The 15,859-nt window shown below is 39.4% G+C and overlaps 1 protein-coding gene across 7 annotated transcripts in view; it reads right to left on the reverse strand.

Moving 5' to 3' along the window:
* Cep170 (centrosomal protein 170) overlaps positions 1–15,859 on the reverse strand; it is a 92,598-nt gene that overhangs the window by 62,272 nt on the left and 14,467 nt on the right. For all 7 annotated transcript variants that reach the window (XM_070041916.1, XM_070041915.1, XM_070041914.1 and 4 more), the window contains exons 2-3: positions 7,948–8,094; positions 4,228–4,317 (exon numbers count right to left, since the gene is read on the reverse strand). In XM_070041916.1, the coding sequence (XP_069898017.1) occupies positions 4,228–4,317; positions 7,948–8,052 (195 nt within the window). In that variant the 5' untranslated portion in view covers positions 8,053–8,094. The remainder of the gene's footprint in view (positions 1–4,227; positions 4,318–7,947; positions 8,095–15,859) is intronic.

A 15,859-nucleotide genomic window follows, 5' to 3' on the forward strand; every position in this document is an offset into this window, starting at 1 on the left:
TATACTGCAAACCGTAAAATAAACTATGAACACTATTTAAATTTTCTAGTGGGAACAAATGAAGATAATGAGGAATAAAGTTAGTTTTAATACAATACTTTTAATTTAACCCAGTATATTCCAAAAGTGTGCCATTTCAATAAATAATAAAGAAAAATCATCAAGATTTTTATTTGCATGTGTATATAAAAATATATATACCCAGGTGTCAGTGGCTCATGCTTGCAATCCTAGCTTCTCAGGAGGCTGAGACCTGAGGATCACAGTTTGAAGCCAGCCTGGGCAGGAAAGTCTGTGAGATTCTTTATCTCAATTAACCTCCAGAAAACCAGAAGTGGCACTGTGGCTCAAGTAGAGTGCTAGCCTTGAGCTGAAGAGCTCAGGGACAGAGCCCAGGACGAGTTCAAGCCCCATGACTGACTAAATAAATAATATATGAATTATTTTTATTTTGGTACTAAGTCTTTGAAATTTTGACTAGTCACATTTCAAGTACTCAATAGCCAGCCACATGGCTCATGGCTACTATAAAGACAAGCACAGACCTCGGGGAATATGCCACAGTGAAACAAGTCATCATTTTATCATCCTTCAGTTTTCTTATTGCAAGGCCTAAACTACTACATGAGCTTTCCAAGAAGACATAAAAGACATCTGGCACTACTATCTTTGTGAGGTTTTTTTTTTTTATGCTAAACTATCAAAGAGCACTAATGAAAATTCAGAATTTCTGATTTAATGTCCATAAAGTAAAGAGAACAGGCAGAAATATTTCTCATTTATAAAAAATATAACAAGACACAGATGGCACCATTCTATAGACTAAGATACAAAGATAAATGATACCATGAGAAAAATTATGAGGCCTTCAGGCCTTCAGAGAAAAATGATCATATGTTAACTTTCTTTAACCCAAGAATCAGTGAAAATAGAATGTTTCTAAGGGCAAAAAGAAAACAAGGTATATTCATCCAGTTATATATTCAATAAGAATCATACAATATTTTCTAGTAAGAATCTGATTTTGTATTTTAAAATTAATGTTTCCAGTATTTTTTTCTGAGTATGTTCTGATATTTCTGTGGTAAAGTTTGTAAGTCAACCAACGCTCAAAACCGACTGTCTACTGCAAGGTGACTTAAGAGGAAAACTAATAATGTATATACAAAACGATGTAGAAATGAAATTATGAGATTTATCCATCTTCTACTTGTTTATAAATCTAAAAATAGAGTTTTCAAGAACAAAATATTAAAACATAAAATGATTTGCTTTGAAAATGAGTTAAATGAGTTTAAAAGCTATTAAAATTTTTAAAAAGCTAGTTGACTGTATCAGAACAAAAATAAACAAAAATAGTAATTTATAGCCAACTAGAGATGTACCTGACTCTTGGAACCAGCCAGTACTTAGCAAGTGGCAGTACATCACAGGTGAATGTATCCTACCTGGTAAGCAGTTGGCTGCCTTCAAGTAACACTACTGTCCATTGAGTGCCTTTGAAAACTAGGAAAGTACAGAATAAAAACTTGCTTACCATACCTAAGCAATATAAATTATTTGTGAAAAAACTTGAAGTATATGTGAAGTTAAAAGATTCTCTGGACACAGATAAATGGTAAAAGGTGATGATTATTTCTGCTTGCATTCTGAGAGGTAAAAACTAGAATTCATTAGAAGAACACTAGAGCAAATGTGGAGATCATTTAAAGATTTTCTTTGGTAAATTGAAACTTTCCTTCCTTGTAAATTCCATTTCTCCATTCTACTTAATTTCAGAATACATGGAGAGCTTGTTTGGAAAGGTTCCCCGTGGCGAGGAAGGTTAGAGGGCCTCCAGTGCTGAATAATAAAGTACATGAAAGGACTATGCTACATATTCTCAAATTTCTATGCACAATTAGCTCCTTGTAATATGTCATAATAATACTTCCTAGGTCTACAAAAGAAATTGGCTTGAACTCTGGGCCTGGGCACTGTCCCTCAGCTCTTCAGCTCAAGGTGAGCACTCTACCACTTGAGCCACAGTGCCACTTCTGGTTTTCTGGTGGTTTATTGGAGATAAGAGTCTCATGGATTTTCCTGCCTGAGCTGGCTTTGAACCTCAATCCTCAGATCTCAGCTTCCTGAATAGCTAGGATTATAGGCGTGAGCCACCAGTGCCCGGCTGAAATTGGCAATCTTAATTCCAATCACAGACATATAGAAACAGTTAATTACTTCTAAATCACAATTCAATCTGATTCAGAAATTATCTTTTTTTTTTTGGTCAGTTCTAGGGCTTGAACTCAAGGGTCTGAGCGCTGTCTCTGAGCTTCTTTTGCTCAAGGCTAGTGTTCTACCATTTGAACCATGGTGCCACTGCCAGCTTTTTCTGAGTAGTTTATTGGAGTTAAAAGTTACATAGACTTTCCTGCTTGGGCTGACTTTGAACTGTGATCCTCAGATTTCAGCTTTCTGAGTAGTTAGGATTACAGGTATGAGCCACGGGTGCCTGGTTTCAAAAGTAATCTTAAATCACAACTTTCCAACATACTGTATAGAGAGGTTGAAATGTGGAGCTGGGAGGGTGGCTCAGTGGTAGAGTGCTTGCCTTGCATGCATGAGGCCCTGGGTTCGATTCCTCAGTACCACATAAGCAGAAGAAAAAAAAAAAAAAGCTGGAGAGGTTGAAATGTGAATGCTTCTGGGACTTATAAACTCTAAATCAGATTCATTTCTAAAATAAGCATGTCAGAGTGTTTTAAAGTTATGGTTTTTTGTTGTTGTTGTGTTTTTGTTTTTGTCAGTCATGGGGCTTGAACTCAGAGCTTGGGTGCTATCCCCAAGCTTTTACGTTCAAGGTTAGAGCTCTACTACTTTGAGCCACAGCACCACTTCCAGTTTTCTAGAGGGTAATTGGAGATAAAGAGTCTCAAGGACTTTCCTGCCCCAGCTGGCCTCAAACCATAATAATCTTCATCTATATCTTAGTCTCCGGAGTAGCTTGTAATCACAAGCATGAGCCACTGGTGCTGGCTTAAAGTTATATTCTTAAGTATATCAAAATACAGTATAATTACAAAACAGAAAAGCCCAGGAAAACAAAAGCATAAACATATTAATTCATTGATTTCTGTATGCAGAAGATAAACAAGTAGGTACATAATTAAGAGGAATTTGGAGTCAATTTTATTTAAATCTATCTCATAGTCAATCAAAAATACATTTACTCAAAAGGCCTAAAATGACCATCAGACCCATTTAAAATTTGATTGCTCAACTCTCCTAAATATAAAGCATCCATAGGGTGACTTTATGTACCAGCCACTTTTCAGAGATCATGAAACAATTTTTAACATGCTATTATGACAGAAATATTCCCTAAAGTTTAAAAAGAGCTAGGAAATAAGCCAGACAAAATTTCAGCTCACAAACATGTAAGTCAAAACATCTGGGAGAAAATCTCCTGCAGGTCTAAAATTATAAAAGAAGAGAGAAATTTTTAAATAGCAACAGGGAAAAAGTAATTCTAGTAAACCAAGTAAGAAACATGCTGGTGGCTCACGCCTGTAATCCTAGCTACTCAGGAGGCTGAGATCTGAGGATCATGGTTCAAAGCCAGCCCAGGCAGGAAACTCCATGAGACTCTTTTTTTGGGGGGGGTCCGGTCGTGGGGCCTGAACTCTGGGCCTGGGCGTTGTCCCTGAGCTCTTCAGTTCAAGGCTAGCACACTACCACTTGAGCCACAGTGCCACTTGCAGCTTTTTTCTTTTTGCTTATGTGGTATTGAGGAATCGAACCCAGGGCCTCAGTCATGCAAGGCAAGCACTCTACCACAGAGCCACCTTCCCAGGCTCTCCATGAGACTCTTATCTCCAATAAACTACTAGAAAACCAGAAGTGATACTATGGCTCAAGCGGTAGAGTGCTCACCTTAAGCTGAAGAGCTGAGGGATAGTGCCCAAGCCCAGAGTTCAAGCCCCATGACTGCCACCTCCCCCACCCCCAAAAAAAACAAACACACTAATAAATTACATACAGGAAGCTAAGTAAGATTTGTTTCTATTGCAACACCATTCAATCACAACTTTACCTCTTGTGTATAGGTGGAAGAAAAATGGGGTACAGAAAAAGGAGTTATAATCGAGGCCTCAGCGTCTAGAGCAGTAATTCAGACTCAGGTCTCTGAACTACGGCCCCTGTGCTGGTACATCAGAAAGAGGAAGCTGTGAGAAATCAACTTACCCCATTCAGGCTGCCTAAATCTTTCACCAAATGTTCATCTGCAGCGGTATCATAATTGATTACGGCATGTTGCTTATCAACACTGCGAGACTGAAAATAATTTTTAAAGTTAATAAATACAATGAAATACTAAAATACTACAAAAGATTTTAAACTAGATATATTATTAGATTAGTTGACAGAACAAATACCAAACAAAAGTATATCAAATGAGATTAAAATTGTGTTACTACACAACACATATTTGACATCATTCCCCAAAGAAGAAATTAACAAAATTAAAAAAGAATATTCTTTCTACTCAATGTACATGTTCTAATTTTGAGAGAATTTAATGTAGATGACTTTGTTAAATATATCACATTACATTTAAAACATATGAAACTTTTACATAGAAACCATGGAAATTAGGTTGTAATATTTTTGTATATATTTTTTATTGAAAAAATATTGTACAGAGAGGTCACAGTTACATGAGTAAGGTAATGAGTACAGTTCCTATTGAGTATTGTTACCTCCTCCTTGTAGTGTGTGTGTGTGTGTGTGTGTGTGTGTGTGTGTGTGTGTGTGTGTGTGTGTGTGTGTGTGTGTGTGTGTGTGTGTGTGTGTGTGTGTGTGTGTGTGTGTGTGTGTGTGTGTGTGTGTGTGTGTGTGTGTGTGTGTGTGTGTGTATTTCCTTTTTTTTTTTTTTTTGTCGGTCATGGGGTCTAAACTCCCTCAGCTCTTCAGCCCAAGGCTAGTGCTCTACCACCTGAACCATAGTGCCCGGCTTTTTCTGCTTATATGGTGCTTAGGAATCAAACCCATGGATTCATGCATACAAGGCAAGCACTCTACCACTGAGCCACCTTCCCAGCCCCCTCCTTGTATATGTTTTTCTCCATGATTTTTGGGGTAGAATCCAGGCCTGTGTGTGCTAGGTAAGGCCATCCTTTATGTATCTTGTTACTTAAAAACAAACAAACAAACAAACAAAAAAACAGTACCTGAAGAATCTTTTTCTTTTATTTCCTGCCAGTGCTGGGGCTTGAACTCAGTGTCTGGTTACTGTCCCTGAGCTTCTTTTTTTCAAGACTAGTACTCTACCAACTAAGCCACATAACCAGCCCCAAATCTTATTTTGTCACTCATGAGGCTTGAACTCTGGGCCTGGGCACTGTCCCTAAGCTCTTCAGCTCAAGACTAGTACTCTACCATTTGAGCCACAGTGCCGCTTTCAGTTTTCTGGTGGTTACTGGAGATAAGAGTCTCACGGACATTCCTGCCTGGGCTGGCTTTGAACCGTGATCCTCAGATCTCAGCCTCCTGAGCAGCTAGGATTACAGGAATGAGCCACCAGTGCCCAACTCTGAATCTTTTTCTTTTTTTTTTTTTTTTTTTGGTCGGTCGTGGGGCTTGAACTCTGGGCCTGGGCGCTGTCCCTCAGCTCTTCAGCTCAAGGCGAGCGCTCTACCACTTGAGCTACAGCGCCACTTCTTGAATCTTTTTCTTTAAATACTGGAAATTATAATTGTACAGCAATCCAAAGACATAAAAGAGTCATAATGAGGTATCTTTGTCTCTAATTGTCCTTACTTGAAATGTGGATTCTAAAACTGGGTTTTTTGGGTGAGCTTTATGAGTGAAAGAAAGCCAATAAAAAGGAGTTTTAAAAAAGTTTTTTCTTCACTGTATTTTTTTTATTGTGAAAATACCATACAGAGGGGTTACAATTACATGAGTAAAAAAGTTTTTTTTTTGGTCCGGTCGTGGTGCCTGAACTCTGGGCCTGTGCGCTGTCCCTCAACTCTTTAGCTCAAGGCTAGCACTCTACCACTTGAGCCACAGCGCCACTTCCGGCTTTTTTCTTTTTGCTTATGTGGTGCTGAGGAATTGAACCCAGGGCCTCAGGCATGCAAGGCAAGCGCTCTACCACTGAGCCACCTTCCCAGCCCCTAAAAAAGTTTTTTAAAGTTGCTTTTGAGTCCCTTTTAAAGCTCTCTTCCATTTTCTCCCTCAAAGTCAGTTGTTTGTACATCATTTATAAGCTTTAGGAAACTGCTACTGAAAAGAAGTATCAGTACAATCACAGGAAGAAATAGCTTGGGAACCAATGAATCTGAACTTTAAAACCACTTGTCATAAGGTAGCTATGTAAACTTTGATATTAAGCAGCAAAGGTGGCACCAGAAATAGCGAGGAAATATGGCTTGTACTTTAGTGTCTAATATATAAAGAACTTGGAAGTTACTACTTCCTCTCTCATTAGAAAAAAGCTGGGTGTTGGTGGCCCATACCTATAATCTTAGCTACTCAGGAGTCTGAGACCTGAAGATCCCAGTTCAAATGCAGTAAAGGTAGTTAAGTGTATGAGATTCTTATCTCCAACAAATCACCAAAAGCCAGAAGTGGAGCTGTGGCTTGAGTGGTAGAGTACTAACCTTCTGCACAAATCTGAGGGACATCACCTAGGCCCTGAGTTTATGCCCCAAGCCCACCGTCCCCCCAAACAAAAATCAAAAAGTTATCTTGGGATCGGGTTGGGCTAAGAAGGAGGATGAATAATGATGAATACAGTCAAAGTGTTTGTTTCTATGTATGAAAGTAGAAGAAAACCCATGTATGAAAATGGAAATTGTTTTAAGAAGGAGGAAGAAGGGTAAGAGGAGCAGAGGGGTTGAGATTGATGAGAATACACTATATACATGTGTGGAAGTATCACAATGAAACCCCACTTTGTACAATTATATTAATTGTAAAATGATTTTAAAAAATAAAACAAAGGGGCTGGGAAGGTGGCTCAGTGGTAGAGCTCGTCTTGCATGCATGAGGCCCTGGGTTCGATTTCTCAGCACCACATAAGCAAAAAGAAAAAAGCCGGAAGTGGTGCTGTGGCTAAAGTGGTAGAGTGCTAGCCTTGAGCTGAAGAGCTGAGGGACAGCGCCCAGGCCCAGACTTCAGGCCCACGACCAGATACCCCCAAAAATAAAATAAATAAAAAATAAAAACAAAACAAAACAAAAAAACAACAGTAACACCTTATTGCAGAAGGCAAAAGCCAAGTGGGAAGTATGGGGATAAATGAAAAGAGAACAACAGCTTGCCAAGAGGCAGACGGCTTGAGACATAAAAATTCATAGCACAATCTAAATGAGGCCATCATCTTTTCTTTTCATAACGTCTTATTTCCAGAAGCCCAACATGTATGTACGTCAAGGCACAGATAGGGAAACATCACATGCCTCCATCAGGGTGAGGAAAAAGGTATCCCAATTGGAATATACCTAGGGTATTCTGTTCCCCATTCAAAAACTTGTGCTCAAGATGTGGAGGAGGGATGGCAGGGAGGGTAGGGGAAAAACAAAGAAGTAACAATGCTTGATAGGAAATGTACTCATTACCTTACTCATGTAACTGTAACCCTTCTGTACAGTATTTTTACAATAAAAAATGTATTAAAAAAAAAAAAAACCAGGGGCTGGGAAGGTGGCTCAGTGGTAGAGCGCTTGCCTTGCATGCATGAGGCCTTGGGTTTGATTCCTCAGCACCACATAAGCAAAAAGAAAAAAGCTGGAAGTGACGCTGTGGCTCAAGTGGTAGAGTGCTAGCCTTGAGCTGAAGAGCTAACAGCTCCCAGGCCCGGAGTTCAGGCCCCATGACCAGATCCTAAATAAATAGTTGAGTTTTTTTGTTTGTTTGTTTTTTTGAGGTGAGTAGTGACATACAAAAGGCAGAACATACCTGCAGCATGAGCTCGCAGTCATCTCTCCCAACAAAAATCATTTCCCGAGGCAGCCTGTGGCGAGTGCCTCCACTGCTCACCAAAAACCAGGATGTTAAGCTCATTTTCTGCTTAGCGTCTTGAGTCCTTGGCAAAGCTACGTCATCCTGCAATAGGGAAAGATACACTTAGCTATAGTACCTATTCACAAATCCTAAGTAAGCCCAACCTCAGTACTGCAACATCAACCTTTTTATACCCAATAGTTTAAGTTGTCATGTGTTATGTAAGCCCACACATTTCACTAAGAGTACAATTAAAGAGAAAAAGATTTTTTTAAGTAGGTGGTCTGTCAGTAAAGTTTTAAAATAGCATATGAAAGTCTATAATCTTCAAGTAAGTGTCCACATTAGTACAATGATAACATTAGAAAGTAGCTATGCTGTACAAATAATGTCTTATAGTTTTAAAAAGAATAAATTTAAAATAAGCATACATGGTATCTAGTTAGTAACAACTGAGGCCAAAAATGAACTATTAGCTAGGCACAGTGGCTACTAAACCTAGCTATTTTGGAAGCAGAGACCAAAGGATTGTAATTAGATGCTAAGCAGGGCAAGAGTTAACGGACTTCCCATATCTCAACCAATAGCTGGGGATAGCGGTACACACCTGCCTTCCCAGCTATACAGAAAATAATACATACAATGATCATGGTACAGGCAAGCTATCATGAGCAAAATATGAGACACTATGTAAAAATAACAAAAGCAAAGAGGGTTAGAGGGATGGTTCGGGTGGTACAGTGCCTCTCCAGAAAGAAAAAAGCTTCCATTTCAAACCTTGTACTACCAAAACAAAACCAAACACCCTGTTATTTTCTGAGAAACAACAATGAAATCACCTAATTTTCAAAATGTAAAATTTTAATTCTTTATTGGGCTTTAAGATCACATAGTGGCTTCTGTTCTGTAAGTGGGAATGTAATATAAAGCTGCTATGTTTTTATTTGGAAATCTCGCTTTCCCGCCACTTCTTCAGTTTTTTAATTCTCTTTTTTCTATTATTACTAACACTCAGCATAGATAACACACTATCTGGCAGGTTGTTTTTTGCAGATGCTAAGGTATGTCCAATCCAGGTTCCTTTAAATGATAGAAGAGATCTTTGGGTTTGAACTTGTGTAAGACATGACCCAGGTTTTACTGAGATGTGAAAGCAGTCATATTATTTTTTAGCTTCCAGATTAGTCAACAAGACATGGAAGTTACAGTGCACTTTCTGAGTAAAATTCCAATTATACGACCTAAGTGATTTTGTGTGTATTCATATACACACAAAATATCTGTGATAGCAGATTTATAATAACATATAACTGAATATAATTACTGAAGGATCTGCCTCTCCCACCTCTGCTCAATCTTTTTATGTATCCAAGGATGGAATATTAAGGATTGAGTCCTGCCTTATTCCCCTGGGTCAAGCAAAGCACTAGGTGCGTGCTCATGCGCTTATCCACAGGCAAGTTATTCCGTCCTTGGCCCCCAGGAGACAATGGCCCCTACACCACAGCATTCCACTGTGGGCCTGGCCAAGGACATTGCTCTTGGCTTCCAAGAGACCATAGCCCATTTTTATCCTCTGCTTCCTTGTTAAGATCTATATAAGCCCATCCCCCAAATCCAGTCCCTTGCACAACCTCAAACCTGCAGGAATGTCTGTGCCCCTCGCTGTTCCTCAATAAACAGTCCTTACAGATCGAGTCTGACCTATTCCTTTTCTATTCTCCTCCATTTTCCCAACAATTACAATATATAATTATAATTTATAGAGTACAACTAAATCTATATTATTTTTGTATATAGTAATGCTTCTACAATTTAGGTACGTTATCTATAAAAAGGAAGAAATCAAATACACAGAACTGAGAGAAAGATATAACTACAGAAAATATCTGAAGAAACTATTTTCGAACTCTGGTATGTATTAAAGTTAAGCTTCAGTCTTTCCATGGCAGTAGTTACTATCATTCATTACCTGTCTACTATACCAGTAACTACAGGACCCTGGAGACAAAACAGGCAAAAAGAATCTACTCTTCAAGTAACAGATGAAGCATCCTTGGGCTTGTTTTTTGGTGCCAGACCTGGGACTTGAACTCCAAGGCCCAAGTGCTGTCCCTGAGCTTTTGTGCACAAGGCTAGTGTTCTACCACTTGAACCACAGTTCTACTTTTGGCTTTTTGGTGGTGTTTGGATGTAAGAGTCTCATAGACTACTGAGGGGCTGGCACAAAGGCTAGCCACCACACTTCAATCATCCTTGGCTTCTGTAGCTTCCAAGGGATTAATAAAGACAGTGTTAGTTTTCCTTATTTTTTTTTTAAACACCTTTGAAATCATCTTTATTAGGTCACTAGCTGAGTGAAGAGATGATAGAACAGACTTTACTGACCACACACAGTGGTTATGCACCTAAGATGCATAGGCCATAAAGAGAAGGTTTCAGCACTTAAGATTCAGTAATAACTAAAGATTCAATGGAAAAATCTAAATCTGAAGATATCAATATACACATTAAAGAATTCCAACATACTCTAAGCAGAAGTCAAAGAGATCCCTAAGAAGACATGTTACAAAGTATCAAAACTTAAAAAAACGTTGATTTATTTATTTTTGCTGGTCCTGGGGCTTGAACTCAGGGGCTAGGCCCTGTCCCTGAGTCTCTCTGTGCCGAAGGCTAGTGTTCTACCACTTGAGCCACAGTGCCACTTGCAGTTTTCATAGACTTCCTGCCTGGGCTGGTTTTGAACAAGGATCTTCAGATCTCAGCCTCCTGAGTAGCTAGGATTACAGGCATGAGCCACCGGTGCCCGGACATATTTTCAAGTACTAGTGTGCTGAGAAACACTGCCTCCCCCTTACATCTTCCATCCCTACATCATTCACCTTGTCCATCTCACCACAGAGGTGCTGCACTGCCTCACGCCACAGGTGAGGACACGACAGAACACTAGAGCCAACACTCACATGACATGTTCAACAGCAGACTGCTAGAGCTGCTTTATGTTATTAAAATTTTAAAGCTTCCAATATATAAACTAAGCGTTGTGTTATGCACACAGAGGAAAGTGTATAAAGTGTGTACACAAGGTGTACACAGCATGGACATCTCCACAGGCAAGGAGGCCTTCTGTACTTCAGAGCAGTTTCAAACTTTTTCATTTTTCGCTGTGGGGTGTAAACTCAGGGTCTTACACTTGCTAGGCTTGTGCACTATTGCTAAAGGCACACCTCCAATACTTCCAATTTTTTTTTTTTTTGCCAGTCCTGGGGCTTGAACTCAGGGCCTGGGCACTGTCCCTGAGCTTCTTTTGTTCAAAGCTAGCATTCTACTGCCTGAAGCACAGTGCCACTTCTGGATCTTTCTATGTATGTGGTACTGAGGAATCAAACCCAGGGCGTCATGCATGATAGGCAAGCACTCTACCACTAAGTCACATTCACAGCATTCAATGTAATTTTTAAAAAGCCACTCAGCCCAGTATCTGCGTGTATTTCTCCATTTTTAAACAAGACATGTAAAAAAAAAAACCCTCATTTTGTTTTCTATCATCAGATAGTCCACTATTATAAGGAAAACATGAACTTTACAAAAATGCACATATTCAACATGAACCATACTTGGAATTTGAAGCTCTTCCTATAATAGCAATATGCAGCATGATTCTGTCTATGATCAAGATACTTTCAATGGCAGCAAGATACACTCTCAGACAGCCCTGCCATAATGGAACAAACAACTGACATCTACCATAGACTGATTACATTTCTAGAGGAAAGATATGTGATTTTGCCTTGTAGTCTTTTCTACTTACCATGAGATTTTGGGGATATAGCCTGCTTGTTATTCGAGGACTGTCTGGGAAGTAATGTGTCTTTAAGTGAATATTATAGTATGTACTTAAAGACAGCTACACTAGCCCCAGACAATACAGCATTATGGGACCATTACTCTATATGTGGCCAATCATTGACTAAATATCATTATACTGAATGTGACTTTATGTATTTTTGTCTGCTTTAGCATGAGCCATACTGAACACTCAGGTTTCCCAGAGTTCTAACAATTTTCTCTAAATCAAAGACTGGCTAAGAATGGTTTAATAGAATTTTTTTTTTTTTTTTTTTTTTTTTTTTTTGTCGTTCATAGGGCTTGAACTCTGGGTCTGGGCACTGTCCCTCAGCTCTTCAGCTCAAGGCAAGTGCTCTACCACTTGAGCCACAGCACTATTTCTGGTTTTCTGGTGGTTTATTTGAGATAAGAGTCTCATGGACTTTCCTGCCCAGGCTGGCTTTTACCCACGATCCTCAGATCTCAGCCTCCTGAATAGCTAGGATTACAAGCGTGAGCCACCAGGGCCCAGCGGTTTAATAGAATTTTATTGGAACATAAGCATACTTCTACTTTACACATGAAGAGTTAAATAGCTGCAACAGAGACCAAATAACTCCAAAGCCTAAAGTTTATACAGAACTGATACCAGTTTTCATTTTTACCACTTTGGGTGAAATAATTTTAAATATATTTCACATTTATCTACCTTTTTGACTAAAATAATAAATTCTACTGAATTTTACTAGTGGTTTATGATAGCTATTAATCAACATGCTACACTATAAAGTAAGTCTGAGTTACTTCCTCAGACATTAATATGGAGTAATGCTGTACCTATCCTATTTATTATAGTTAATTATATGAGACCCTGTACTTGTATTCTTTTTTTTTTTTTAATGTCAGTCGTGGGGCTTGAACTCTGGGCTCAGGCACTGTCCCTGCGCTCTTCAGCTCAAGGTGAACGCGCTCTACCACTTGAGCCACTTTCAGTTTTCTGGTGGTTTATTGGAGATGAGTTTCACGGACTTTCCTTCCTGGGCTGGCTTTGAACCGTGATCCTCAGATCTCAGCCTCCTCCGTAGATAGGATTACAGGCGTGAGCCACTGGTGCCCAGCTGTACTAGTAAAAGAAGTATAACTTAAGCCAGGCACAGATAGCTCACGGCTGTAATCCTAGATACTCAAGAGGCTGAGATCTGAGGATCACTGTTCAAAGCCAGCCCAGACAGGAAAATCCATTAGACTCTTATAAACCACTCAGAAAACTGGAAGTGGCACTTGTGGCTCAAGTGGTAGAGTGCTAGTCTTGAGCTAAAGAGCTGAGGGACAGCATTCAGGCCCAGAGTTCAAGCCCCAGGACCAACCAACCAACAAACAAACAACAACAAAAAGGAAGTATAACTTAAGCAGATTTCATGCTCTTCCATTTTCCAAATCAGCAATCCTCATTAGCCTTTTCTGGTATTATAATAACTTTATCTTAAAGTAGACTAAGTGTAATATAATACTGTATGTCTTTATCTTCCGATCTGTGTTTAAGAATGAAATCCTAGGCTGGGCACAGTGGTTGTTAAAGGATCCCAGCTATCTGGGAGGTAGAGTGAGGAGGATCATGGTACAAGGTGAGCCTGGACAAAACCTTAGTGAAACCCTATCTCAAAGAATATTCCAGGCACAATGGCTCAAGTCTGTAACTCCTGCTACGTGTAGGTAAAGGTAGGATGATCAGGATGATCATGTTCTGAAGCTGGCCCTGGGTAAAATCACAAGACCCTATCTGAAAATTAACTAAAAGGCAAGAAGAGATGGGGATATGACTACAGTTACAGCACTTACCTAGCAAATATGAGGCCTTTGTTCAAACCCCAATACACCTTTAAAAAAAGGGGGGGAGACATAAATGTGTATGACTAAGTGAACTGAAAAGATCTGTTTTTGTCCATTTCTCCATGATAGATAGCCATTTTCCCCCAATAGCTCTGTAATATTTTATTCAAACATTTATAATTTAAACTATAATTTATAGTTTTGTATTGCAACTACAAGATTATGTGTCTAGTTGTTCAGCACTGGGAAAGCATAGAACTGTCTTTGTCTTCCTCTATCCCCTCATTTCAACAAACCCTTATCTAGAAGCTTCCCAGGACCAGCCCTTAGGGGCATCTAGGACATCAAGCAAAGAGCAAAAGAATCTTGCCTCAAGGAACTCAGTCCTGTAGGGAATGCGGATCAGTTCTCCCTATTTTACACAATAGTAGCTTTCAGGCTGTGTGTTGTCCTGAGTGTTTTATAAAACAGCTCCACTGCTCCACACTTTGTGAGAGCAACTGCTGAGGCAGGGTGACTGTATCTTGTGTGAGCAAGTAAACAGCCACTGTTCTGTACAGCCCCAAAACATGGGACAGAAGGACAGGTAACTTACTTACATAAATGAAATTTTACCATCTCTGAATTAAAATAAACAGCGACAAAATGGACATATGGGTATTTGGTCAAACCTATCTTACAAAAAACAAGTCCACATACTCATCCATCACATTAGACCACCCAGGAGTAATGTGGCCTCACCTGTATCAGATGAGCATGGTGTGTGTGTGTGTGTGTGTGTGTGTGTGTGTGTGTGTGTGTGCGTGCGCGTGTGTGTGCGTGTGTGTGTGTGTGTGTGTGTGTGTGTGTTATGGTGTGGTGTGGTGTCACAATATCCGGGATCAACAGGCAATGTACTCTTGACTCTAGGGCGTCAGCTCGGCTAAAAATTCCTGGGCGTGTAAGTGGACCACTGGAATTAGAGCTTTTTGAACTGCCAGCTGTCAGATCCAGTAAGACTGAAATCAACTCTACACCTCACACCAGCATCAGGGAACAGCCCTGATGTTTGACACAACCAGGCCTCAAGAACTAGGTGGATGAGTTCCTCATCTGACCACCTACTATGAATGCGGGCCTTTATCAATTCTAGTTTTTTCCTAGACAGAAGGTGTCTTTGAACCTTGAAGTGATATTAACTCTTAGCTTCCTGTAGCCTAATATTATTAAGTTAATATCAATAATTAAAATGGGAATAAAAGACTTTGCCAATGGCTCATGGTTATCAAGCACAATCAGTAATACCTGGCAAATTAGTGCCAACAAAATTGATGAAGCTTGTGTGAATTTATTGAGATTCAATAAACTATGACACTGCAGAAAGACACAAATGCATTTGTTTATGTTTTCCACATAGTTTACTCAGGACAGATGGTACCACTCCAAATTCGAAGAGGGCTGACATATACAGACATTTCATCTCTGTATCTTGGAGCCTAAAGCAATATTTCACCCATGCCAATATTGGACAAGCTATTTGTTGTTTTTTTTTTGAGTGGGTGGGCAGTGTGGCTTGAACTCAGTCAGGGCCTGGTTGCTGTCACTGAGTTTTTCTGCTTAAGGCTGTGTGTGCTCTACCACACTAAACCACAGCACCACTTCTAATTTTCTGATGGTTATTTAGAGGTAAGAGCCTCACAAACTTTCCTGCCTGGGCTTGCTTTGAACCATAATCCTCAGATCTCAGCCTTCTGAGTAGCTAGGATTACAAGCGTGAGCCACCAAGCTTTTTTAATGAATGAGTAGCTCTAGAGCTGGTACATGGTACCAGTTCAGAAAGCCTGAATATTTCTAGAGGCAGGAAAAATGATCAAACCTTTACAATTAAATCCAGCCATTAAATCTTAAGTCATAGACCTCTTAGAGCTCTCCTTTATTTGTATCTTGGGAACATAAGGATTTGCTTCACTAAAAAAAAGTACTCAAACATTTAGAATTCAACAAGTGTAAAAACCAATGCAGTTTCACAATTTCACTTCCATGTTCCTGAGATGGAGAGCTATGTTTAATAATGGACTCTTCTTGGAATCACAGTGCATTTCAATATTGAGTAAATTTAAATTTTATTATTTAAGGTTTAGGTCTAAAAAGAGAAGAAACCCTTGTAGTTAAGTAGAACATACAGCTTTACTTACACTCTAGGATTTAACAATCTATATTTTACTGCTTT

The sequence above is a fragment of the Dipodomys merriami genome, unplaced genomic scaffold, assembly GCF_024711535.1.
Source record: "Dipodomys merriami isolate MVZ:Mamm:240054 unplaced genomic scaffold, mDipMer1.0.p SCAF_31, whole genome shotgun sequence".
Lineage (NCBI taxonomy): Eukaryota > Metazoa > Chordata > Mammalia > Rodentia > Heteromyidae > Dipodomys > Dipodomys merriami.